Source organism: Heterodontus francisci, chromosome 23 (assembly GCF_036365525.1).
Source record: "Heterodontus francisci isolate sHetFra1 chromosome 23, sHetFra1.hap1, whole genome shotgun sequence".
In the NCBI taxonomy this organism is placed as follows: Eukaryota; Metazoa; Chordata; class Chondrichthyes; order Heterodontiformes; family Heterodontidae; genus Heterodontus; species Heterodontus francisci.
This window is the reverse complement of record NC_090393.1, coordinates 20,521,598-20,548,998: the sequence shown is the minus strand read 5'-3', so window position 1 is coordinate 20,548,998 and position 27,401 is coordinate 20,521,598. Positions and strand designations below refer to the sequence as shown.

The window sequence follows — 27,401 nt, the reverse complement described above, 5'->3', positions numbered from 1 at the left end:
GAGGCATGCAGAGAATCAGGAGGAGAGAGGCAGATGGAGATCAGGAATCAGGAGGAGAGAGGCAGGCGGAGAAGCAGGAATCAGGAGGAGAGAGGCAGACGGAGAATCAGGAGGAGAGAGGCAGATGGAGATCAGGAATCAGGAGGAGAGAGGCAGGCAGAGAATCGGGAATCAGGAGGAGAGAGGCAGACGGAGAATCAGGAATCAGGAGGAGAGAGGCAGGTGGAGAATCGGGAATCAGGAGGAGAGAGGCAGACGGAGAATCGGGAATCAGGAGGAGAGAGGCAGGCAGAGAATCAGGAATCAGGAGGAGAGAGACAGACGGAGAATCGGGAATCAGGAGGAGAGAGGCAGACGGAGAATCGGGAATCAGAAGGAAAGAGGCAGACAGAGAATCAGGAATCAGGAGAAGAGAAGCAGATGGAGAATCAGGAATCAGGAGGAGAGAGGCAGATGGAGAATCGGGAATCAGGAGGAGAGAGGCATGCAGAGAATCGGGAATCAGGAGGAGAGAGGCAGACGGAGAATCAGGAATCAGGAGGAGAGAGGCAGATGGAGAATCGGGAATCAGGAGTACAGTAACAGGATGAGGCCATTTAGCCTCTCAAGTCTGTTTCATCATTCAATGAGATCATGGCTGATCTGTCACCTAACTCCACATACTTGCCTTTGGCCCATATCCCTTAATACCTTTGGTTAATAAAAATATATTAATCTCAGATTTAAAATCAATATTTGACCCAGCATCTACTGTTAGCGGAAGAGAGTTCCAAACTTCTACCACCGTCTGTTTGTAGACAAATTTCCTAACTTCACTACTGTAAGGCCTAGCTCTAAGTTTTAGACCATCTCCCCTGGTCCTAGACTCCCACCCAATGGGAATAGTTTTTCTCTATCTGCTCTAGGAGAGCAGCAGACAGTGCCGTAAGAGCTGGCAGGAGGAAATGGGCAGTGCACTCCCGATATTTCACCCAACTCAGCAGGCAGCCATGGGAATCTTCAGTAAAATACTGTGCCCGAAACTAACATCGTTCCCATTAGTCAGTGCAACAAAGACAGAGAGTATTCTACACACAGTCTGTATATTGTAATCGTCTACTCCCACACAGCACAGAAACTGGTTTTCTTGTTTTCTGTTATTTGAGTTGTTACTTCCAGCTGCAATGACCCACCTTCAGAGAGAAGATGGCAGTGACGGGTTTGTGGTCACTGATGAGGTACTCCATGTGACTACGATAAACATGCTGGAACACTTGAATGTGGCTGCTTTTGCCGTCTGGGGACTTGCTCCTTGCCAATACTGTGGTATTCGGTGATAGGTCGTAGCAGTCGGACATCTTCACCCTCCAGAGAATCCGATCAGTCCAGGCTGGTTTGCGTTTCTTAGAACTAGGAAACATTGGGTAATTGCAACAGCATGTGATTTCAAATTAACAAAACACAATGGCCCAGCTATTGCTGTAAATGTCATGGCGAGGCCAACAGCATTTACCGTCATTAATGTACAACTTCCAGCTGGCAGAGATACACAGCTAAACATGAAAATCAGGCAGTTGGGACTGAGATATGGCACTCCACCACAAGCTGCAGAAAAACAACATCTCCCCATCTGACACCGCCCCCGCCTTCAAATGTATTGAAAAACATGACGTTCTTGTACTGATGCCATGAATATGGTCTAAACTCACCACAAAAGTTAGGGTTTGTCCATTTCAATCTAAGCACCATTTTAATGGTGTGATAAGTCTTAATTATTGTCAACAAGCACTCTGGCACTTGAAATGAACATTTATATATGTGGAGCCTCATTCCTTCAGCTTTTAACTATCGTTGGAGATTTTTAAAAAGTTGAAATCAATTTGATTTACTTTTTCTTTCTGCCTTCTCTCTCTCTCTCTTAATCCAATCTTTCTTTCCCTCTCTTTATTTCATTTTCTGGACCCAATTTGACATTGAATTCAATATTGTAACTGACACTTCCTACTTCAGACTTTGCACTGCTCATTAATGAATCTTCAATCTGATGGGTTAAGGAGATGTATTGTGTCCTGGTCTGTTCACACAGGTCCCAGATGTTCAGTAGAAGATGCTGCGATGTTTGGATGCCACACTGACAGCAACTTGCTGAGCGAGCCCCATCGAAAGTCTATGGGGAAGTACAGGTCAATGCACAGGACAAAATCTGGACAAATATTTTCTTTTAACTGTCAGGTACAAACTTGAAAAGTCAGAACCTGCATTTATATAGCACCTTTAAGACATTCCAAAGGACTTTAAAGCCAATTAAGTACATTTTTGAAATGTAATCACTGTTGTAATGTAGGAAGCTTGGTAGCCAATTTGCACACAGCAATGTCCCAAAAATAGCAAAGTGCTAATGATCACATAATCTGTTTACGAGCGCTGATTGAGTGCTAAGTATTGACCAGGATACCAGACAGAAAGCCAAATAGTGTCATGGGATCTTTAACATCTCATATGAAAGACAGCACCTCCGACAGTACAGCACTCCCTCAATACTGCAGTGGAATCTCATCCTAGGTTTTGTGCTGAAGTCTCTAGAGTTGAAGTTGAACTCAAAAGCTTCTGACTCAGAGGTGAGTGTGTTACCAACTGTGTCAGAGCTGACAGCTTGCTCTCATTGCTCTGCGGTTTTGCCAAACCACAAATACATGCACACACTCAGAACAAGCAGACAGATACCTTACAGATGCCAGGCCTCCGTCAACATTGCTCAGAATTAACCATGTGCATGAGGAGCTGGAGAAAACATTTACCTTTTGCCTTGTGGATAGGCATCCTGGCAGTGATTGTGTGAGCTTACAGAATGAGGGAATCAAAGCTACAACCCATCACCCTGTAATGGTGCAAGGATACTCTGATACTCCACGCTAGTGGGTTATCAAGCTGGTACTGAGGCTCCTTTCTGAAATCCATTCAATGTTTGGGCCCTCTCCAGGCACTTAGCTATACAGACCCTGGCAGAGACATAGGAGCAGGATTCCAGCCCAGCTCACAGTAAAGCAAAGTGCACAATGTTGGGAGGAAGGAGGTGAAAGTGGAGCAAGCAAAACAGTTTGTTTATTGAAAGATCTTAGCACATCTTCACAAGTCTATCTGATCCTATCAGTCTGTATACATTCAGGTTACTGACCTGAGTCAGTGCAAGGGAAAGGGGAGGAGGCAGAAAATGGGAATGCACAGAAAGAGCTCCCTACACTGGGCCAATTCCTAGTTGACAGGTCTGGCTCAATGGTAACGGGCACATGGAAGATTCCTTTGATCCCCCTCAATTCTCTATGTTTGATTCACACAGTGGTTGATTTCACAAGTGCCTTTGGCCCTCTTAGAGATTCTTAAACACTAGCCAGTGATTTTTTTACTGGAAAATGTATGGGGATCAGATGGTGAGAGGATCCTGTCTGCTGTCACTCACTTTCTAGACTGACGCATGAAGAAAGATCATTTGGGAAAGTACTGGAGGGCAACTGGTGACCACAGAGTTACACCCCAGCAAGAGCCAGTGCTTTCAGGAGGAAAGGGGACAACATTGAGAGAAAATATCTTTCTAATATAGATTCCAAGCATTTTCCAATAATTTCCCATCAAAACAACTGCTAACGACTGAGAATTCCTATTGAAATATACCAAGCAATTCAGATTAAATTCCTTTTCCAATAGATGTACATAATGTATTAGTGTATTTTTATATCCAGAGTCAAGCACAGGAAGTTTGCTGAGTGTTCCCTGTCACCTGGAAGTGTTGTATATAATGGATGACCACATGCAGTTAGTTAAGACGGCTGAGCAATAGTCTACATGTCTTTGCACGCTGGTAATTTTTCTAGCTTGTTGCAGATTGAACTTAATAACAAATGCTACAAATGTCACAGGCAGAGCAAATTGAGAGATCCCAGAGGCCGAAGCTGTCATACCTGGTGTCAAATGTGTTTGTGCCCACATCATATTTGTATGTTGGCCTGAAGTTGAGAGGACCTTCCTGAAATCCATTCAGTGCTGGCTCAATCGCCTTTGCAATGTTCAACTGTCAAGAAACAAGCAAAATTGTTAATAAGCAGTGCAGAAACTAGGGCGTACAAATTATTTTAGCATTAACTGATAGGTGTCAGCCTTGGCTTGGTGGCAGCATTCTCACCTCTGAATCAGAAAATTATGGGTTCCAAGACTTGAGCACATAATCTAGGGTGATACTTCAATGAATTACTGAGCAATTACTGCACTGTTAGTGGTGCTGGACTATTAAACAAGGTCCCATTCACCTAGCAGGAACCCTGGCAATACTTGAAAAAGAGCGGGGGAGTTCTCCTGGTGTTCTGGCCAACACTGATCTCTCAAGTAACATTACCAAAGACAGATTATCTGGACATTGACTTCATTGCTGTTTGTGAGACCTTGCCATGTATAAATTAAAAGGATAAGGTAATAGGGTTCGCTGAAGTGAGTGGCAGAAGCTGGTGTGGAGCATTAACACCAGCATGGATTAGTTGGGCCAAAGGGCTTGTTATATTGCTGAAGACTATGTAATCCATGTAAATTAGCTGACACATTTCCCTATGTTACAACATTGCCTATAATTCAAAACTACTTCTTTGGCTGTGATGTGTTTTGCCAGAGCCTGAGGGAATGAAAAGTGCTATGTAAATGTAAGTTCTTTCTTTATTCTTCTTTTCTTTTGGGCCTCCTTATCTCGAGAGACAATGGATACGCGCCTGGAGGTGGTCAGTGGTTTGTGAAGCAGCGCCTGGAGTGGCTATAAAGGCCAATTCTGGAGTGACAGGCTCTTCCACAGGTGCTGCAGAGAAACTTGTTTGTCGGGGCTGTTGCACAGTTGGCTCTCCTCTTGTGCCTCCGTCTCCCCTCCTGCCAACTACTAAGTCTCTTCGACTCGCCACAATCTAGCCCCGTCTCTATGGCTGCCCGCCAGCTCTTTATTATTGATCAGTTTATAATGGTTGTGAAGTGATTGTGGGTATTGAGTGAAACAGTCCTTCTCCGTTAACTGTATTCACATGCAGCCCAGGTAAATAGGATGAAAGTCTCCTCTATTATCTGCAAGCATCCTGAGTCAAATCAATTTGGGCAACACAATTCTTGTTGGGCTCACATCATAAGACCACCTCTAATCCAGCACTAAACTCGCAAACTCACTCAGGGCAGCTGTGGTTGGGAATGGGAAAATATTACCATCAAGCACTCCTGAGGATGGGCCTGAGGCACTTTGTTAAGGGACTGTAAAGTGAGCTTTACTCTGCCTCTGACAGGGATGCTTGATTTTGGCGAAGTATGAAGAAGAGGGGAGAATATTCAATTCCCAGTGCTCACATTCCTAATTTTGATAAACATCAATTCATGAATGAATTTTAATAATGATTGAATATAAGGTGGTGCTGATGTCAAGGGTCCTTCAGTTAAAGAGCGTGTTCATTTTTACAGCACCTACAAATACCGTCACTGATGACTGTATCTAAAGCACTGTGAAATGTGTCACAACCCTGATTAACATAAAATAATCAACTACGTGGGATGAGTGATTTGTTGTGTCCTCCTGTTCCTTTATTACATTTAGGGTGAGGGAATTGCACTGGGTTTACTTATAGTTTGTTCAAATCTGATGACACACTGATAGGTAAGAAAGTACGTTGTAAAGATGACATAAGGAGGCTACAAAGGGATATAGATAGGTTAAGTGAGTGGGCAAAGATCTGGCAAATGGAGTATAATGTGGGAAAATGTGAAATTGCCCATTTTAGCAGGAAGAATAAAAAAGACACACATTATCTAAATGATGAGAGATTGCAGAGCTCTGAGATGCAGAGGGATCTGGGTGTTCTAGTGCATGAATCGCAAAAGGTTAGTATGCAGGTACAGCACGTAATTAGGAAAGCTAATAGAATGTTACAGTTTATTGCGAAGAGAATTAAATACAAAAGTTGGGAGGTTATGCTTCAGCTATACAGGGCTTTGGGGAGAGCACATCTGGAGTAGAGTACAGGAGTACAGTGTTGGTCTCCTTATTTAAGGAAGGATATAAAATGCGTTCGAAGCAGTTCAGAGAAGGTTGACTAGACTAATACCTGGAATGGGCTAATTGTCTTATGGGGAAAGGTTGGACAGGCTAGGCTTGTATCCGCTGGAATTTAGAAGAGTAAGAGGCAACTTGATTGAAACATATAAGATCCTGAGGGGTCTTGACAGGGTGGCTGTGGAAAGGAAGTTTCCCCTTGTGGGAGAATCTAGAACTAGGGGTCACTATTTAAAAATAAGGAGTCGCCCAGTTAAGACAGAGATGAGGAGAAATGTTTTTCTCTCAGAGGGTCATGAGTCTTTGGAACTCTCTTCCTCAAAAGGCAGTGGAAGCAGATTCTTTATAGATTCTTGATAAGCAAGGGGGTGAAAGGTTATCGGAGGTAGGTGGGAATGTGGAGTCGAGGTTACAATCAATGGCATTACCATCATTGAATCCCCCACTATCAACATCCTGGGGGTTACCATTGACCAGAAACTGAACTGGAGTAGCCATATAAATACTGTGGCTACAAGAGCAGGTCAGAGGCTAGGAATCCTGCAGCGATTAACTCACCTCCTGACTCCCCAAAACCTGTCCACCATCTACAAAGCTCAAGTCAGGAGTGTGATGGAATACTCTCCACTTGCCAGGATGGATGCAGCTCCAACAACACTCAAGAAGCTCAACACCATCCAGAGAAAGCAGCATGCTTGATTGGCACCCCATCCACAAACATTCACTCCCTCCACCACAGATGCACAGTGGCAGCAGTGTGTACCATCTACAAGATGCACTGCAGCAATGCACCAAGGCTACTCAGGCAGCACCTTCCATACCTCTACCAACTAGAAGGACAAGGGCAGCAAATGCATGGGAACACCACCACCTGCAAGTTCCCCTCCAAGTCACACACTATCCTGTCTTGGAACTTTATCGCTGTTCCTTCACTGTCGCTGGGTCAAAATCCTGGAACACTCTTCCTAACAGCATGATGGGTGTACCTACCCCATATGGACTGCAGCGGTTCAAGAAGGCAGCTCACCACCACCTTCTCCTGGGTAATTAGGGATGGGAAATAAATGCTGGCCTAGCCAGCGACACCCACATCCCATGAAACGAATAAAAAAACACAATCAGATCAGCCATAATCTTGTTGAATGGCGGAGCAGTCTCGAGGGGCCGAGTGGCCTACTCCTGCTCCTAATTTGTATGTTCGTATGTTTGGTTAAACTAAAGCTAAAGATATTGAAATAAGAAATACCAAGAGTTCTGGTTGAATAAATGAGAAACTCGAGTTCATAATCTATTCATTCCTATTGTCATGAATGCCAATCAGGAAATATCGGATTAGGCCAGCAGGAACAAACAGTACCAATAGAGGGTGCTTGTTCCTCACAAAACTGGCAGATGGTGCTGAGACGTCACAGCAACAGCAGATGGTGCTCAGACTTAACGATGCTAACAGATGCTAAGTAGACTACACAGAATTGAGAGAGGGCAGCAGGACTTCACTGTGCAAACAGAGGTTATTACTAATGAAGGGTGCCCAGGGCCGACCTGAATGCTACCAGACCTGCTGAGTGGTTCCACCATTTTCAGTTTTTATTTGCCTAGAATCCATGTACTGATAGGAGACATCCAACCCTTACAAAACTGGCATCCTATCTTCGAAGTACTGGACACAAGATATGCAGTTGCCACAATATTGAATAAAGGTACCCAGTCCTCACAGCACTAATGAAGAGTGCCTTGTGCTTACAGCACTAAAGAAGAGTGCCCCTGTGCTCACAATACCAACAGGTCTGTCCATTTCTTGCAGTATCGACAGGAGGTTCCAACACTTTGATTGTCCAACCCTCACCGAGTACTGACCAAGGGCGTACAGCCCTCACACCGGCACCAAAGGAATGATCGGGACTCTGTGAATCATGATAGGTGGCAGCACCAAATAAGAGGGAAAGTGAAAAGTTCCTGTACGTCAGTCAGTTAGGGATAAAATATCATTCAGCAGTGCAGCCATCCAACATACAACTGTTCCGGCTCACACATAAAGAAAGGTTGCTTCGGGTGAGGGCAACCTGTAGGGCAATACCCACCCCAGCGTGAGTAAGCACCTTCAGATGAGGGAAGAAAAGGAAGAAACTGGAGGCAAAGGTCTTTTTAAAAGAAAGTTATCTCACTCTCAGAGCAAATTAGAAAACTAGGCCAGGGTTCTAACAAAGATTCTATACCTGAGATGCTAACCTATCATATCGCCTTTCAGACTTGTGTTTTTGCAGCAATTCCCATTTTTTTTCAGCCTGTTTATTCCAGTTGGGCAGAAAAGCTTTAGGTTCAGCCAGAAGACTCCTGAATTTTCTATTTTTGCATTTCCCAAAATGGACCTGTTGTCATGACAACCGGCCTAGTTTTCAGACCCTATTTCCTTAGGCTATGATAAAATGGGCAGCTGTGTGTCCATGTTAGATTCCATTCAGGTAAAGGTAGACCAAGAACACAGAAAGGACAGACTGTGCAGTGCTAGCATTAACCCTTTGGGCAACGAAGCTGTTGCTATCACACCCTGTTATGGGAGACTTGAGGTCCCACCGCAGCCATTCTGATGAGCGGTTGCTAACGTGTTGTAGTCTATTTATGAAGCATACATCTTACAAACAATACACAAAGATGTTCCATTGCTGGTAGAGGCCAGAAAAAATGGCTGCCTAAGCCTCTAGTGATAATTATTACCACACCATGTATTCACCCACTAAGCCATCGAGTAGATCCTAGGCACAACGTTTTTAAAATTCTGGTGGATTTCATGTTCATTTTGCTAACAGATGGAACATTTTTCCATTTTATTTTATCCAATGCCAGATTCATCCACAACCAGGATTCAGCACAGAATAAATTCCACACCCCGTCCCACCCAACGTACCCAGCTCCTACTCAACAGTATAACATTTTATGATTGGCTCACTTCTGTCAGTGAGATTGCCAATAAGAACCAATTGGGCAATATGTCATAGTGTCTTCGAGTCATTTTCGGCACAGAAGGAGGGCATTTGGTTATTCAGTGTTATTGGTTCATCATCCACTGGGAACTAGATTGAGATTGCCCCAAGCTCATTTGACAGTGGCAGACAGACAGCCTTGATGACCTTGAGGTGAAAGGTCAGTGCCAACTGGGCCACTTGCTTCCTGAACACACAATACAATAACACACTGGACCCCAATTCTCGTGTCAGATTTTATGAGGCTTTTTATTTAGATGAGTTATCCCATGATACTGGGATTGAGGTTCCCTGGCAGAGTGTTTGTCTCATTAATCCTACCTGGTCCTTCTCCCACAACATGCCCAACTTGTTCCTTTCGATGGCATTTTTCACAAAACGGATATCGTATTGTTCGATTCGAAAGTTCAGGTCACCAAACCAGAACACAACGCTGTACAAAAACACAACACAACAACAGCTATTACGATTCATCAGAGTTCCTCCATAACTCCTCCCCCTTCCCCTAAATCAAACCTTCCTTTCCTCCTACACTCTTCAAAATTTCAAAATCCTATCCTTGTTTTTCAATCCCACCACAGCCTTACTCCTCATTGTCTCCATAGCTTCCCCCAGTGCTACATACCAGCTCACATCCTTGGCACTTCTCAACCTGTGCTACTGTACCTGTCCCCACCCTTTTCCTGCACTCAATCAGTAGCAGGACTTACAGCCATCATTCCCCTCCAGCATGGAATTCTCACCCAAACCCTTTATCTTGGCAACATAGAATCATAGGATAGCACAGCATAGAAGGAGGCCGTTTAGCCCGGTAAATGCCTCGTCTTCAAAAGACACCTTAAACCCAGCCTCTTCTATCAAAGTCTGCGGCCAAAGCCCCTTGCTGTCCTCCTGAAAGGGCAGTGGATTCTGACAATAAAGGATTTAGTACTAGTGGTGAAGTTGACACTTACTCATGGTCGAGGACCCCACTGGCAATGGGCCCGTTGAACTGTTGCAGCTGTAGGATGCTCTCAAAGTTGTCCATTCTCTGTTCCGAGTTCTCCATGTGAGCCGGCAAATGGCAGTTGAGGAAACAAATCATGTGACCACACAGAGACAGCCGGGCGCTGACCCCTCCTTTGTTCCCCTGTTGCAATATATTGAAAAAAAACACACATGGCCATTGTGGCACCACACCACATGGGGAACCACTGCACAGGTTGAGTGTGCATGCAGGCCTGAAAATGCTGGGATCCTGCTTTGCCACTGGAAGTGCAGTGGGATGGGACTTCTGACCACTGACTGTTCAATGCGTGGGCCCCATCCCACATCACGGAGTCAGGTTATTGTTCAGAGTAGGTGGCCTGTGCCTGTAGAGCTGCCAGCCCTGAAGAAAGTCAGAGTAATGCCCTGTCTCTCTGAGAGGTGGGCAGCCAGAGGCCCCTAAAAGGCTGAATATTAACAGTAATAAAAATCTTACTCCCCTTTGCCATTCTGGGATAATTGACCTCATCTCAGATTGCTGACCTTTGACCTCCAAGACATTTGGAGTTTTCAGAAGGTCCAGTATAGAATCAGTGCCAGCTCTCAGCGTGTGGGATCCAACAGACCTGTCAGGAGGTGTGCTGTGGTGGAATTACTGAGGTAACCTAGGAATGTCCCTCAGATACACTCCCAAAACTGGGTGCAGACTTAGAGGTGTGTGAGCAGAAGGCTTGTCCACATTCTCCTCAATTGGCATTTCCAATGTTGTGTAAATGGAGTTCCATCCCAAAATATGTCTCTCTACAGGTGATCCATCCACCCACAGTGACCCACAGAATGATGGACAACGCGTCATGGAGTGACGGACAGTGAGTCACAAAATGATGGAGAGTGAGTCACAGGGTGATGGACTGTGAGTCACGGAGTGATGGCGAGTGAGTCACGGAGTGACAGAGAGTGAATCACAGAGTGACGGAGAGAATCGCAGAGTGATGGACAGTGAGTCACGGAGTGATGGAGTGTGAATCACGGAGTGACGAAGAGAATCACAGAGTGACGGAGAGAGAATCACAGAGTGACGGACAGTATGTCACAGAGTGATGGAGTGTGAGTGACGGAGAGAATCACAAAGTGACGGAGAGTGAGTCACAGAGTGAAGGACAGTGAGTCACGGAGTGTGAGTCACGGAGTGACAGAGAATCACAGAGTGATGGAGAGAGAATCAGAGTGACGGAGAGTAAGTCACAGAGTGATGGAAAGTGAGTCATGGAGTGACAGATAGTGAGTCACTGAGTGATGGAGAGTCAGTCACAGAGTGACGGAGAGTGAGTCACAGAGTGATGGAAAGTGAGTCATGGCGTGACAAACAGTGAGTCACAGAGTGACGGAGAGAGAATCACAGAGTGACAGAGAGTGAGTCATGGAGTGACAGAGAGAGTCATGGAGTGACGGAGAGTTCATCACAGAGTGATGGAGAGAATCACAGAATGACGGAGAGTGAGTCACAGAGTGATGGTCAGTGAGTAATGGAGTGACGGAGAGTCATGGAGTGATGGAGAGCGGGTCACAGAGTGATAGACAGCAGGTCACAGAGTGATGGACAGTGAGTCACAGAGTGACAGCGAGTTCATCACAGGGTGATGGAGAGCGAGTCACAGAGTGACGGAGAGTGAATCACGGAGTGACAGTGAGTCACAGAGTGACGTAGAGTCAGTCATGGAGTGACAACGAGTTCATCACAGGGTGATGGAGAGCGAGTCACAGAGTGATGGAGAGTGAATCACGGAGTGACAGTGAGTCACAGAGTGAAGGAGAGTGAATCACGGAGTGACAGTGAGTCACAGAGTGACGGAGAGTGAATCACGGAGTGACAGTGAGTCACAGAGTGACGGGGAGTGAATCACAGAGTGACAGTGAGTCACAGAGTGATGGTGAGTGAATCACGGAGTGACAGTGAGTCACAGAGTGACGTAGAGTCAGTCATGGAGTGACAGCGAGTTCATCACAGGGTGATGGAGAGCGAGTCACAGAGTGACGGAGAGTGAATCACGGAGTGACAGTGAGTCACAGAGTGACGGAGAGTGAGTCAGAGAGTGATGGAGAGTGAATCACGGCGTGACAGTGAGTCACAGAGTGACGGAGAGTGAATCACGGAGTGACACTGAGTCACAGAGTGACGGAGAGTGAGTCACGGAGTGACAGTGAGTCACAGAGTGACGGAGAGTGAATCACGGAGTGACAGTGAGTCACAGAGTGACGGAGAGTGAATCACGGAGTGACAGTGAGTCACAGAGTGACGGAGAGTGAATCAGAGAGTGAAGGATAACATTTTACCGCCTGCACCAACTGAATCCTAGAATAAAATTGAGGTCTACAAACTCACATCCATTGAAGACACATATAAACTGTCAAACACATGCAGACATACATGGAGTCTCCCTGGCACTTCCCTCTGAGCAAGGGCTGTGTAAACAACATGATGTTGTCAAGTGTGCGTCACAGAATAGATTTACCATCTACAGACAGTAATTAGAGAATGGCTTCATGTTCACGTTCCTGGGATAATGAGCTGATTCTGGTATCAAACGACAATAGAACAATGTGGGCAGGATGTAAACAAGCAGCACAATGTGTTGCTTCTGACCTAATGTACTTAAAAAAAACATGAATGGTTATATAACTAAGCTGGAGTGATTACAGAGCTGTAATCTCAATGAGAGGTTCTGAAGCAACATCAACCTCAAGTTGCCGCAATGTTTTCCAATCTCTCTCGCATTTTAAACCAAAATGAAAGTGTGAATTTTGTTGTGTGAGTCAGGGTTATATTCTTCACCGGGGACAGGGATAATCTTCTGGGAGCTGGTGCCACGCTGGGGATTGGGGTCCGGGCTGAAGTCACACTGTATGACAAATGAGTGTGATGTAATCAAAGCTGTGGATAACCAGCGCCTGGTTACTAGTTAATAATAGATTCAGTTTTAGTATTAAATTCTGATTTCTAGAGCTTACCTGACAATTCAGTTGGTAAATGCACACATATGTTACTGGGTCATACAAACGACTAGGAAGGTCAAGGTTCAATCACTAGCTTAAGCTGACTGAATTGATGGTGACAGAGTTGGCCTCAGAACCCACAGTTTCTGCAGAAGGTAAAATCAGCCAGGAATCCACTCTCCATTGCTGTCCCATATTAGCTGAAGCCAGGAATGTGCTTGGCTGTGATACTCTCAAGGTTGAATAGCCTACTCACCTTGAGTGTTCATGCTCATATATGAAGGATGGTCACATTAGGCAAGGTACTGAAGGGCCATTGTCACCAGTGAAGCTGTGATCCAGCATGAGTCAGCACCTTCAGGGACGAGGGGATAAATATGGGGTGTGGGGGGAGGGGAACTGTACATAGCGGTCACCACAACATCATCTTTACCTGACTGATTGTTATTAGCAGGTGGGGATTCTTATTTGCTGTGGGAAAGGGTCAGACAATTCCTCAAAATCTAAGATTGCAACTCATCAGGATTCTGAGGCTTACCCAGTATCCACCAAGCCCAGTTCTGGTGCAGTCAGTTTGGATGTCCTGTAGATTAGGCAGCAGGTAGTACTTGGCAAAGACTAACAGCAGCTGCCCCTGCATCCTCTCAGAGGTTACCTAGACCAGGGAGATAGGCTGTCACAACCTTTAGAACACAGTTATATCTAGTCAATATTACATTACAAAAACAACTATAGCTTTCGTTTAATGTAGAAATATCACCTTAGGCACTTCACACAGGTGTGATCGAGACAAAAATGGACACCGAGCCAAAGTAAGAGATATTAGGAGGAGTGACCAAAGGTTTGCTGTAAGAGGTCATTTTCGAGGAAGGTCTTAAAGGAGGGGGTGAGAGGGTGGGGGGGGGGGGGAGATGGAGAGGTGCAGGAGTTTAGGGAAGGAATTCAGGAGTGTGGGGCCTAGGCAGTGGAAGGTAAAATTGTTAATGGTGAGAGGAAGACAAGGAGGGAATTGTCAAGAGACCAGAGTCAGAGAAATGGCAGGTTTGGAGGGCGGAGGTTACAGAAATAGGGTTTACAAAGAATGAAAGATGGCAGGCCGGTTGGAAAAGTTTTGGAATAGTTGAGTTTGAAGCTGATAAGAAGATGAATGAGAGATGAAGGTTTCCGCACCAGATGATCTGAGGCAGGGGTGAAATCTGATGATGCTACAGAAGCGGTCTGTGTGATGGAGAGAAACTCAGCTTAGCTTTGATTAGGACACTGAGGTTGTGAACAGTCTGATTCATCCTGAGACAATGGATAGAGAAAATGATGGAATCAGTGACAAGGGTAAGGAGTGTTTGGTGGGGGGCCCAAGACAATTCTTATTAGCTTTACCAATTTTTAACTGGAGAATTCTACAGTTCATCCAATATTAGAAATTGAACAAGCAGTCTAACAGGACAGAGGGAGTGGCAGGTCAAGAGCTGTGTGTTAACAGCATTTATGGGTATGGTAGTGTAGTGGTTATGTTACTAGACTTGTAATCCAGAGATTTGGACTAAGAAGAACTTGAGTTCAAATCACACCTTGGTCGCCTTTAAAAGAAATCTGGAGTTAAAAAGCTGCTCTTGGTAAAAGTGACCATGAAGCTATCAGATTGTCACAAAATCCCAACTGATACACTAATGTCCTTAGGGAAGGAAATCTGCCATCCTTACCCAGTATGGCCTATAATTGACTCCAGTCCCAAACCAATGTGGTTGGTTGTGTGCCTTCTGGTAGCCTTGGTGAAGGGCAATAAATACCAGCCTTGTCAACAATGCCCACATCCAAAGAGTCTCATCAGGGCTTATAGCCTTATAAACTTACCAACACATAACCAAAGGGACTAAGTGTGTCCATAAAGAGCTCGCTCCATTGGTCAGTGAAGATGGCATCCTTCAGTCTTTTATTTATCATTGAGTTCACTTCCTGCAAACTTCAAACACAAGAAGATTGTTACAGAATGTTTTTAAAGGAATTGCTTTGACAATTCTCTCTCTTCCCATCCTGCAGTATACAACTACAGGTGCTGCCAGCCTTCTGCTCCTCTTACAGGTGTCTTTGCTCGATATTTGGGTTATTTGACTGGGGAGGGACATTATATCTGAGCATGATGCCTCTCACAAAGTCGCTGGGCTAGAAAAGGAAAGTCAAACCAACCAGAATTCCTTCCCTTGATCACCATTTTCCAGAAAAATGTGTATGTTGGATAAGACAAGAATAGGCTCAGCTGGGATTCCATTCCCTGTCACCATGTTTTCTGGCACAGTCTCTCCTGTCTAGGATCACAAATAAGGAATGGCCAATAGGATAAGGTACTAGAGCCTGAGATTCCACATGTCCATTTTCCCCAATGTTGCACTGCTGGTCCAGGACTGCTATTATGTTGATCTAGCCAGTGCGGAGCCAACCCTAAACCATGGGCTTCACTCATCTGCATATTTGTGGAGTACTGGGCTGGGGAAGGGGTAGAACTTAAAGTGCAGCCTTTAAAAATCCGAGAATGGTGTAAGATTTCAGCAGGAGGCCTGAAGAGCAGCAGGTAAATGGTAAACCTTTTGCAAGACTGAGTTGACTGTGAGTTTTTGTGGCACTTTTAAAGACTATCTTCGAGAGAAGGATCCGGCAGAGGCATGCGGAGAAGGCAGCCGAGTAGTGGAAGGAAGTCGAAAAGAAGAGTCCAAAATTTTACAGAGACCGACCTGCCGACCGACACTCCTGCATGAACTGCAGCAAAGGAGAGAAAGACTGCCGGTGCCCGTTGGGGGAGGAACCTCAGATAAGTGCTTCATGTGCCATTTGCAGGGAGGAAGGGAGGAAGCTCTAACACTGAATGTCATCTCTCTCACCTACACAACAGCCGACTAGTGTAAATGACCTGACGAAGGCAGGCAAGGTAACTGGCAGGACACTGTCCCCCTTCTCCTTTGGGTACCATGGAAACAAACACACTGTTCACATAAAATGAATAGCAACAGAAATAACCTTTCACCCTGCACCCCGTTCAGGGTTCACTACCTCTGTATCTTACAATATCTGTTGTCAACTCCCCAAACAAGGATTACTTGCATGGGGGCTGGGATACCCTTCCTCTGCTGTAACAAGGTGTTACCAGGAAATCTATTCCATTTACCATCTGTATTTCCTAGGAGAGATCCCACTGAGGCTTCAATTAATTATCTGAATCTTGTTACAGGACACATGCTGGACATTGGAGAGCTGACTCCCTACAAGGTTTACAAAGTTATGAGTGGCATGGACAGAGTGGATAGTCAGAAGCTTTTTCCCAGGGTGGAAGAGTCAGTTACTAGGGGACATAGGTTTAAGGTGAGAGGGGCAAAGTTTAGAGGGGAAGAGCGAGGCAAGTTCTTTACACAGAGGGTGGTGAGTGCCTGGAACCTGCTGCCGGGGGAGGAGGTGGAAGCAGGTACGATAGCGATGTTTAAGAGGCATCTTGACAAATACATGAATAGGATGGGAATAGAGGGATACGGTCCCCGGAAGTGCAGAAGGTTTTAGTTTAGGCAGGCATCAAGATCGGTGCAGGCTTGGAAGGCCGAATGGCCTGTTCCTGTGCTGTACTGTTCTTTGTTCTTTGTAAGGGCTGGTGGAGAGGAACTCTGCTCTAGCTGTGGGAGGTGATTAGATTGGTGGAAGAGAGCAGAGCCAAACAATTGCCATGGCGTCCTTGTGAAGCAGCAGTTAACTAAAAGCTCCCTCACTCTGCCTCAATGGTTTATCCTCAAATATTCTTAGTTTATGTAATCCTTTCTGCAGATCCATCACAGCAATAAGGAAGCAAAGGATAATGATGAGAAAGAGAATGATGAAGGGAAGGCCACAGAAAAGTCCCTGAAGTAAAACACAGGCCCATCTTTTACTGCCCCAACACCCTCAATGTCACTCCCTGCATCACTCACTTTCTCACTCCCGTGCACTGGTCTCAAACACTTCCATCAGGAGAAAGGAGTAAAAAGATTTGCATTTATATAATGCCGTTCACGACCTCAGGATGTGCCAAAAGCAATTTATAGACAATGAAGTACTTTCGAAGTGTTGTCACTGTCGTAATGTAGAAAACGAGGCAGCCAATTTGCACGCAACGAACAGCAATGTGATAATGAACAGATAATCTGGTGTTTTTTAGGTGTTGGTTGAGGGATAAATATTGGCAGGATGCCAGGGGAAATCTCCTGTTCTTCTTTGAACAGGGCCATGGGGTCTTTTACTTCCAAGAACAGATGGGGCCTTGTTTAACAACTAACTTCCAACAGTGCAGCACTCCCTCAGTTCTGCACTCAGGGAAGTAGTGAATGCGTGGTGGTGGGAGAGTCACAGAGCACAAACGAAGAAAAGGATGTTCTACCTTTCTGGAAAATTACAGTGAATGATTTTAAAAAAATAATTGGCAAAGAAATCCAGGGGGATATGAGGAGAAAACTTTGTACACAACAAGGTGTTATGATCTGGAATGCACTGCCTGTAAGGGTGGCGGAAGCACATTCAATAGAAACTTCAGAACAGAAGTGGATATATACTTATAAATGAAACATTTGCAGGGCTACAGGGAAAGAGCAGGGGAGTGGGACTAATTTGATAGCTCTTTCAAAGAGCTGGGACAGGCAGGATGGGCAGAATGGCCTTCTTCTGCGCTGTATGATTCTATAATTTTCAGACATGACAGACATGCTGCTAATCAAGACAGAAATGTGTGTCTGAAGGTGACAGATATAGGATGCACAGCCAGGCTGGATGCCGTAAGAAAGCAACCCTTCGTTTCCTTCTTAGTATCTTTCCTTCAACTCACTGCCGACAACTAAACATTGGAAATATGTTGCACAATGGTTGAGCAGGTAGCATCACACAACAGGAAAAGATACCCTTAACCTCCACTTACTCTGCTCAGCTCCTGTGCCTGTGTGGAGTTTGCAAGTTCTCCCTGTGTCTGCGTGGGAATTCTCCGGGTGCTCCGGTTTCCTCCCACAAGCCAAAAGACTTGCAGGTTGGTAGGTAAATTGGTCATTACAAATTGCCCCTAGTATAGGTAGGTGGTAGGGAAATACAGGGACAGATGGGGATGTGGTAGGGAACATGGGATTAGTGTAGGATTAGTATAAATTGGTGGTTGATGGTCGGCACAGACTCGGTGGGCCGAAGGGCCTGTTTCAGTGCTGTATCTCTAAACTAAACTAAACTAAACTCCAGCAGTATTTATCGACAGAGAGCAGGTAATATGTGGCATTGTCCCCATTGTGGTGATCAGCTAAAAAGGCCAGTGGTAGAGTTTTGCCTGCTTTAACAGTGGCAGGAACACGTTATGGAAAAACAGGATATCTATGCCTTTCACCAGAGTAAATGCCCCAAACTAAATGCTAAGGACTGGAAAGATCTGGATTATGATATTCCAGTTACAAACAGGTCAACAATATTCTCCTGTTTCAGATGGACCAGGACCAAGCCTTTGCTTCTTATAATCAGCATCACTCCCAGCTAAAATGCCTCTGGTGTTGTATTAATATATTCAGTCTGACAGTGTGCAATGGCAGCTTTTAACACAATTTTATTGTGCCCAAAGCAAACATCAGGAAATGTGCAAAATTCAGAAGTGACAAATCAAGTTCAACATGAAAACAGCGGGAGAGAATTTGCTGGGGACTGAAAATAGCAGCGGGTGGAACTGTCAGCATCATAACTCAAAGAACCACAAGTAACAGTGAATTCTATTCCTGACATTCCTTTATAAAACAAAAACAGAAAATGCTCGAAATACTCAGCAGCTCAGTCAGCATCTGTACAACAAAAGACAAGTTCACACTTGAGTTGTGAATATTTCCTCCGATTAGTTTGGATGAAAGGTCCAGCCCTGAAACAGTAACTTCTCTGTTCTTCACACATACAAGGACCAACCTGCTGAGTGTTTCCAGGATTTTTATATTTGTGTTTTAGATTTACAGCATCTGCTTTTTGTTTATTCCTTTATTTTAAATGAAATTCTCCCCTTGTTTGCTGAAGGCACTGGTTGGCAGCATACTTGCCTCTGAGCTTGAAGGTAGTGGATTCAAACCTCACTTCAAGACTTAAGCACATATTCAGGATGACATTCCATGACAATACTGTACTGGCAGAGGTTCTGCCTTTAAATGAGATGTTAAACCTGTGCAAGTGCTATTAAAGATCCCCTGGCACTACTAGAAGGAAAATAAGGCATTTTTCTGGTGTAAGGGCCAACATTCTTTCCTAACCAACACCATAAAAAATGGACTGGTATTGTTGTTTGCAGAACATTGCTGTGACTTCTTTGTTTGTCGACATAACACGGTGACTGCACTTCAAAGCAATTCCTTACAGGGCCGATTCTGCACTCCCAGGGGGAAGCACACAATAGGAAATTGGAGATGCATTTTCCACCATTAAAATAAATCAATATTGCAGGTTGTTTTTACATGAAGACTTATCCCTCATAGATGAAGTATGGCAGGAGGGTCAGTAACCACAGAACATAGATTTATAGTTCCGAAGAAGGGTCACTGACCCGAAACGTTAACTCTGCTTCTCTTTCCACAGATGCTGCCAGACCTGCTGAGTGAATCCAGCATTTCTTGTTTTTGTTATAGATTTATAGTAATTGGCAAAAGAACAAGAGGTGACATGAGAAGAATGTTTTTAATGCAATGAGTTGTTCTGAATCGGAATTCACTGACTGAAAAGATGGTGGAAGCAGAGTCAATAGTAACTTTCAAAAAGGAATTGGATATATACTTGAAAAGGAAAAACTTGCAAGGTTATGGAGAAAGAACAGAGGAGTGGGACAACTGGATAGCTCGTTCTAAGAGCCAGCACAGGCACAATGGGCCAAATGGCCTCCTTTTGTGATGATTGATTCTATTTGGGTTGTTTCTGAAAGACATAATACAGTGCTATATAAATGTAATAATATGATCCAATCCTTAAATCCCGTGTCTGAAGCACTGCTTATCAAAATAATATTAGTTGGGAATAAACTTCACTGGTTGGAAGAAGCAAAGTTAAAAGTTTTCTCAGGCTCCTAAATCGATACCGTGCTTGTTAGGACCCTAAAGAGAAGATGGTAAGAACTCTGTGCGGGGGAATAGAAAGGCAGTGCACAACATTTCCGTACAATGTAGGATGTGATTTACCAGATCTTTAAATCATTGCTCCTATAATGATAAAGAGTAGGACCTCGAAGGTAGTAATCTCTGGATTACTTCCAGTGCCACACACTAGCAAGAGTAGAACTAGGAAGCTAGGGAGGAGCAAGGCGTGGCTTAAAGCATGGTGCAGGAGGGAGGGCTTCAGATCCGTGGGGCATTGGGACCAGTTCTGGGGCAGAAGGCACCTATTCAAAAGGGGTGGGTTGCACCTCAACGAAGAAGGGTCACTGACCCGAAACGTTAACTCTGCTTCTCTTTTCACAGATGCTGCCAGACCTGCTGAGTGGTTCCAGCATTTCTTGTTTTTATTTCAGATTTCCAGCATCCGCAGTATTTTGCTTTTATTACAGATGTCAGGCTAACTGGTCTGTAATTTCCTTGGTTCCCCCTTTCACCCTTCTCAAAAACTGGAGTGACATGTGCAACTTTCCAATCCAGAGGGACCACTCCTGAATCTAGGGAACTCTGAAAGACTACAGTGAGGGCATCTACAATGTGCTTCCCTATTTCCTTTAACACCCTCGGATGGAAACCGTCAGGTCCTGGGGGTTTCTCACTTTTTAGTTCCATTAATTTCCTTGTTACTGATGTTTTACTTACGTTAATTGTATTAAGTTCCTGTCCCCTATTGGCTATTAATTTTTTCAGGACTTCCGGCAAGTTATCCTCCTTTTCAACTGTAAATACTGAGGCAAAGTATTTGTTCAACATGTCTGCCATTTCCCCATTATCAATGACAATATCTCCAGTTTCAGCTTTTCGTGGGCCTACATTGCTCTTGACCACCCACTGTCCCTTTATGTAACTATAAAATTTCTTCTTATTGATTTTGATGTCCCTTGCAAGTTTCCTTTCATAATCTCTTTTAGTAGATCTTATAAGCTGCTTGTGACCCTTTGCTGGTCTTTGTATCGATCCCATTCGGCCGGATCTGTGCTGCGTTTTGCAGTTTTGTAAGCCCTTTCTTTTTGTTTTATGCTGTCCCTAATCTCTTTAATTGTCCATGGCTGTTGTTTCTGTGAAGTGGAGCTTTTTCCTCTCAGAGGTATATACTCACTCTGTATTTTGTTGAATGTTTCTTTAAGTATTCTCCACTGTTCTTCAGTCGTTTGACCCATTAATAGATCTACCCAGTTTACCGTGGACAGTCTCTGTCTCATCCCAGTAAAGTCAGCTTCACCCAAGTCTAAAATTCAAGTAGCTGATTCGTGCTTTTCACTTTCAAACGCTACCTTGAATTCGATCATGTTGTGATCACTATTTGATAAATGTTCACGCACAGTTAGGCTACTAATTAAATTTGGCTCATTACTCACAACTAAATCTAATATTGCCTGTCCCCTTGTTACATCTAGGATATATTGCTGTAGGAAACTATCCTGGACACATTCCAGAAATTCACTACTTTTCTGACAGGTGCTAGTCTGCCTCTCCCAATCTATGTGTAAGTTAAAATCCCCCATTAATACTACACTTGCCTAATTTGTGCATTTATACAATCTAACACCTCAGAGCTGTTATCAGGGGGTCTATACACAACACCTATTACAGTTTTTGATCCTTTTCTGTTCCTCAATTCCACCCATAAGGTCTCCACTGGCTGCTTTCCCCTCATTATATCCTCCCTCACCAATGAGGTGATATTATTTCTAATCAGTAAGGCTACTCCGCCCCCTCTGCCATTTTCCCTGACCCTCCTGTAAACTTTATAACCAGGTATATTTAGTTCCCAGTCCCGACCATCCTGCAGCCACATCTCCGCAATGGCCACCATATCATAATCTTCCATTTGAATTTGCGCCTGCAGCTCATCTAGTTTATCCCTTACACTCCGTGCATTTGTATATAGAACTCTTATTTGGGCTATACCCCCTAACCTGTCCCTCAGCACTGATGCTTTATTCACCTGTTTATTATTTCTCTCTTCTGGTTTAACCAGTATACTTCTTGCAGTTTGGTAACAATCAGCCTCACCACTAACCTGCACTCCTACCTTCTCCTTTAACTTCCTGTTTTTTCACGCCTGAACCCTCCCCCCCTCTATTTAGTTTAAAGCCCTATCTACAGCCCTAGTTATGTGATTCGCCAGGACTCTGGTCCCAGCATGATTCAGGTGGAGCCCGTCCCATCGGAACAGCTCCCTCCTTCCCCAGTACTGGTGCCAATGTCCCACGAGTTCGAACCCATTTCTCCCACACCAATCTTTGAGCCACGCATTTACCTCTTTAATCTTATTGACCCTTTGCCAATTTGCTCATGGCTCGGGTAGTAATCTGGAGATTATTATCTTTTTGGTTCTGCTTTTTAATTTAGCCCCTAGCTGCTCATATTCCCTCAGCAGAACCTCTAGCCTCGCTCTACCTATATCTTTGGTACCTACGTGGACCACGACAACTGGATCTTTCCGCTCCCACTCCAAGTTCCTCTGCAGCCCAGATGAGATATCCCGAACCCTGGCACCAGGTAGGCAACAGAGCCTTCGGGACTCTTGATCCTGGCCACAGAGAACAGTGTCTATGTCCCTAAATATACTATCCCCGATTATGACTACATTTCCCTTTTCTCCCCCCACTTGAATGGCCCCCTGTACCACGGTGCTGTGGTCAGTTTGCTCATCCTCCCTACAGTCCCTGCTCTCGTCAGCACAGGGTGCAAGAATCTCGAACCTGTTGGACAAGGAATATAGCTGAGGCTCCTGGATCTCTCTACCTGCCTCACTCATAGTCACACCCTCCTGTCCCTGACCACTGGCCAAATTCAAGGTAGTTAATCTAACACAGTGTCCAGGTAACTCTCCCCCTCCCTGATGTGTCGCAGTGTCCGAAGCTCAGACTCCAGCTCATCAACTTTAAGCTGGAGTTCCAAAAAGATATGGCCACATTTAATGCTGAAGAGTTCATACAGCAGGGAGACATATCCCATGATAAGTTAAATGAATTAAGTATTGAAGAGTTAAAAAGCTTAGCTGTCCAGGTGGGAGTCACTTTCTAACAAAAAACAAAGAAACCTACAATGTTGAGGAGTCTAGCCAACCATTTTAAACTTACCCGAGCCCAAAGAAGGAAGTATGGAATCTGAGTTTGAGAAAATAATCCTAGCTAGAATTCAGAAGGAAAGGGAGGAGATGCAGTTGAAAAGAGAGGGGATGCAATTGCAGAAGGAAAGAGAGGAAGCAGCAAGAAATTTGAGTTAGCAAGACTACAAGCACAAGCTGAGCATGCTACTAGACACTCAAACTTAACCCACAATGCAGAGCAAAACTTGGATATTACAAGACACTCAAGAGTAGTGCCAAAATTTAATGAGGAGGAGGTTGAGTCATATTTGATCTCATTTGAAAAAATAGCTAATAGACTAAAATGGCCTGAAGAAATTTGGACCCTCCTGATGCGGGTCACTTAACAGGAAAAGCCTTTGAGGTTGATTCCCTGTTATCAGAGGAAAGCTTCCTTGATTATGAACAGAATAAAACAGAAATTCTAAATGCATTTGAGTTAGTACCCAAAGGCTATCGACAGAAATTCAGAAACACTAGGGAAAGATCTGCTCAGACTTACATTGAATTTGAAAGAATTAAAAACTTGGCTTTTGATCAGTGGATCTGATCTCTCAATCTAGAACCCTCCTATGAAAATCTGAGAGAGGTGATTCCATTAGCAGAATTTAAAAATAGCATCCCAGTTTATATAAGAACCCAAATTGAGGAGCAAAGAACTACAAGAGTGAGAGAAGCAGCAGTATTGGCCGACAACTATGAATTAACACACAGTTCTCAAAGTTAAAATGAACTTGGGTCTTGTAACTCTTACAGGCTAGGGAGAGATAGGATGGAGGTAGATAAAGCAGAAATGGGCTTGAGAGAAAAAGGGAGTAAGGAAGGAAAAACAGATCAGTCTCCAACTTTTAAAAGAAGGAACAAAGATGGTAAACCAGTAGGGGTACACCCACTGTGTTTTCAGTGTGGAAAATCTGGGCATATCATGGCAGATTATTAGTATTCCAAAAAATCAACAGGGGGCACTACAGTCAAGACAGTGTCTATAGTCATGAAGGTAAAAAGCATGTGCTCAAATGTAGCAGACGACCAGGATACCTACAAGAACCTTTTGCAAAAAAGGAAAATGACTCCCTTTGTATCCCAGGCACCAGGCAAAGAGATAACCATCCTCAAGGATACTACTTGTAGCAAAGATTACAGAAATGCCAGCTGAAAGCAGAACAAAAACCATGGTATTGGCAAAAGGGCTTACTGGCAAATGCTTGAAGATTCCCTTAGTTAACGTTTGCCTACAGAGTAAGTTGGTCAGCAGTGTAATGACAATCGGGGTCATTCTGAGCTTTTCGGTGCAGGGGAACGACTGATTGCTGGGTAATGACTTGGCAGGAAGCATAGTATTGTTTCCAGTGGATCCAGAGCAGTCCAAAGAGACTGGGGAAACTGAGGGAATAAGCAAAATTCTGCATAGCTGCAGAGGGCTTAGGAAGTCCCAAAAATTCCATGGGGGCGATAGGGCCAGTAAAGATCACAGATGCCAAAGGAAAGCCAGTAGAATTTAAAGAGGCCAAGACAGAGCCAGAGGAAAGTAAATGAGCTGAGATAAAAGCAACAGAGGTTGAAGGGAATACAGCAGAGGTATGGTTAGCAGAAATCTTGCTTAATGATTTACATAGGGACAAGGAAAGTTCCCAAACAGGTAAGCCAAGAGTGAGGGAGATACCTCACCTAGCTGAAGGGCCACAGGGGAGTGCAGCGGAAGCTGGGCAGCCACCTGCGAGCAGTAGTGTCCCAGATCACATGGAGAAGATTGGGGAAAAACCCTCCCCCAAAGTAAAGGGAAAAGGGAAGGTAATATGCCCTAAAGTAAACACCACTTGTGAAAGCCACATGAAAAATAAAAATGAGGTCAGTGTGGATTTTCCCACTGAGGAATCAGTCAGGTTCTAAATCCAAAGCTAACCAAACCCAGCGAACTAGATTCAGAACCCACTAAGGACCCTGACACCTCACAGGGGCTAAAAATCAGATTACCACCCACTGTCACCCTAGTGATAAGAATTATCAATGTGCCAGAACCTGAACTATTAAATCCATTTGTTATGGAAGCAGCAGACAAGGGGTTAAGGCCTGTACAGGCAGTAAAATTTGACAACAATCAGAAACAATGACCTTAAAAGGCAACCCTTTGGGGAGAGAGAGAGAGAGAGACAGAGAAAGGTCACAATAACCTCACAGAAGGAATCTGGCCAAGGGCTGTGGAAAGACCCAGTCTAAAAAAGAATCCCTGCTGCTGATTCTACACTTCAACCTGGTGGAGTAGAGAACTGAAAGTGACTGTCACTTTGGGCTGGATTTTACCACGCCCTCAACGTCACGCTCCGTGGCAGGGACGTGCCTGAAGATGGGTCTGGAAGAGGCCCACCATGGATATCAACGCCGGGAGGGCCCTTACCGATCCTCCCAGCGGCGAGCCCCCCTGCCGCTGGGCGATACAACCTCAATGTAAACATTTAAATTCATAAAATGAATACATTTGAATGGACTTAGCTGCAATCTTGAGGGCCTGCCGCAATCTTTGGCACGGCGGCCAGCACTGCCGCGATCTTTGGTACGGCGGCCAGCGCTGCCACGATCTTTGGCACGGCGGCCAGCACTGCCGCGATCTTTGGCATGGCGGCCAGCACTGCCACGATCTCTGGCACGGCGGCCAGCACTCCCATGCCTTTAATTCCCCGTCCGGGGAAAGGCGGTGTGACACTGGTGGGCAGGGCAGGGGGAGGAGCTAATATTTTCTGTGGTGGGGGGAGACGGGGTCAAATAAATATAATGGGTGTAGGGGATGGTGGGAAGGGGTGAACTCTAAACGCTGTGCAGTCTGCGGGTGTGAGGGGGGGGAGTTCACATTTAAAAGTTAAGTGTTTTGGGGGGAAGGGAAAATAATTAATATAATTGTTATTGTGGGTGGGAAAGAGATGTTTCAAAATTATTGGATAAATTTTGGGGGGGGATACTTCTTAAAAATTTAAACATGCCGGCAGGACTGGCTGCCCTTTGAAAATGGGCGCCAGTGCCTGCATACAGGAAGCTGATGCCAATGCTGGGGACGGACAGCCCACCCCCTCCACCTGATTGGGGGGTGGGCAGAATGCCCCAGCTATTTAAATGAGCCACCATGCAAGAGATCACAGTGGCTCTTTGACGTGTGAGCTCACCACCGAGATCAACGGCGGGCTTTTAAAATCCAGCCCTTCAGTTTGAAATTTTAACCACCAGAAATCCACAACACCTCAACAAATTCAAGACTACAAACAACCCAGGCCTGGACCTTTAAAAAAGACTGTTATAGTCAGAAAATTCAACAGGTTTACTGTAAACCATGAACACCTACTACACCTTGAACTTTTACGTTTTATCTTCCATCAATCTTCTCTTGAGAGTGTATATGGATTGAATGCGTGCATGAGTGTTGTTGCAAACAGTTCGGGGAATGAATATTGTTCAATGAATAGTTAATCTTCTGTTTTAAACCTACAACAAAACCTGTCACCGTGTTTATTTGGCAAGTAAAAAAGCTCAGCGCTAACCCATCATTTTAAACAGAACAAAATGCAAGATACAAGTCTTTTAATTATCTCGATAAATGTGCAACCCATATCATATCCTCAGCTACTTTACCCAAAACATACAACAGAGGGAGCTACTGCTTTACTGGAGGCAACTTAAGAAGTTCCATTAAATTGAGTCATGCAGTAGCATCCTCTGCTTTATGACTAGGGGAGTTCTTGCAGCATTTCAGGGTCAGGAACAGTTGTTTTGAATTCTCAGCTCAGAGTGGGTGGTGGGGAGGGGGTGCTTGACAACTGTCAAGCAGCACTCTTTGAATTTACATTAACTAGTGAGAAATGTGCTAGTGACAGTATTGGGAAATAGAAAGACAGTAAGTGGAGCTGATGGTAGATCTGCTCGTAGCAGTAAAGCAGGACAAGGAAGTGGAAGTACTCTGGCAAATGGAGAATCCGAGTGGAATGCCATAAGAGCAAAAGGACGGTAGGCTTGCCGAAATAAAGCAGAAAGTGCTGGAAATACTCAGCAGGTCTGGCAGCATCTGTGACGAGAGAAGCAGAGTTAACGTTTCAGGTTTGTGACCTTTCATCAAAAATGTAGGCTTGCTGTGTTGGCTCAGCTGGTAAATGCAACACTTTTTAGCGAACTGCACCATACAG

The 27,401-nt window shown here is 44.7% G+C and overlaps 1 protein-coding gene across 4 annotated transcripts in view; it reads right to left on the bottom strand.

Annotated features, from left to right (window-relative positions):
• inpp5jb (inositol polyphosphate-5-phosphatase Jb) overlaps window positions 1–27,401 on the bottom strand; it is a 112,891-nt gene that overhangs the window by 17,036 nt on the left and 68,454 nt on the right. For all 4 annotated transcript variants that reach the window (XM_068054830.1, XM_068054831.1, XM_068054833.1 and 1 more), the window contains 6 exons: window positions 14,836–14,944; window positions 13,523–13,639; window positions 9,978–10,153; window positions 9,346–9,457; window positions 3,936–4,045; window positions 1,173–1,389 (listed from right to left, as the gene is read on the bottom strand). In XM_068054830.1, coding sequence (XP_067910931.1) covers window positions 1,173–1,389; window positions 3,936–4,045; window positions 9,346–9,457; window positions 9,978–10,153; window positions 13,523–13,639; window positions 14,836–14,944 — 841 coding nt within the window. The remainder of the gene's footprint in view (window positions 1–1,172; window positions 1,390–3,935; window positions 4,046–9,345; window positions 9,458–9,977; window positions 10,154–13,522; window positions 13,640–14,835; window positions 14,945–27,401) is intronic.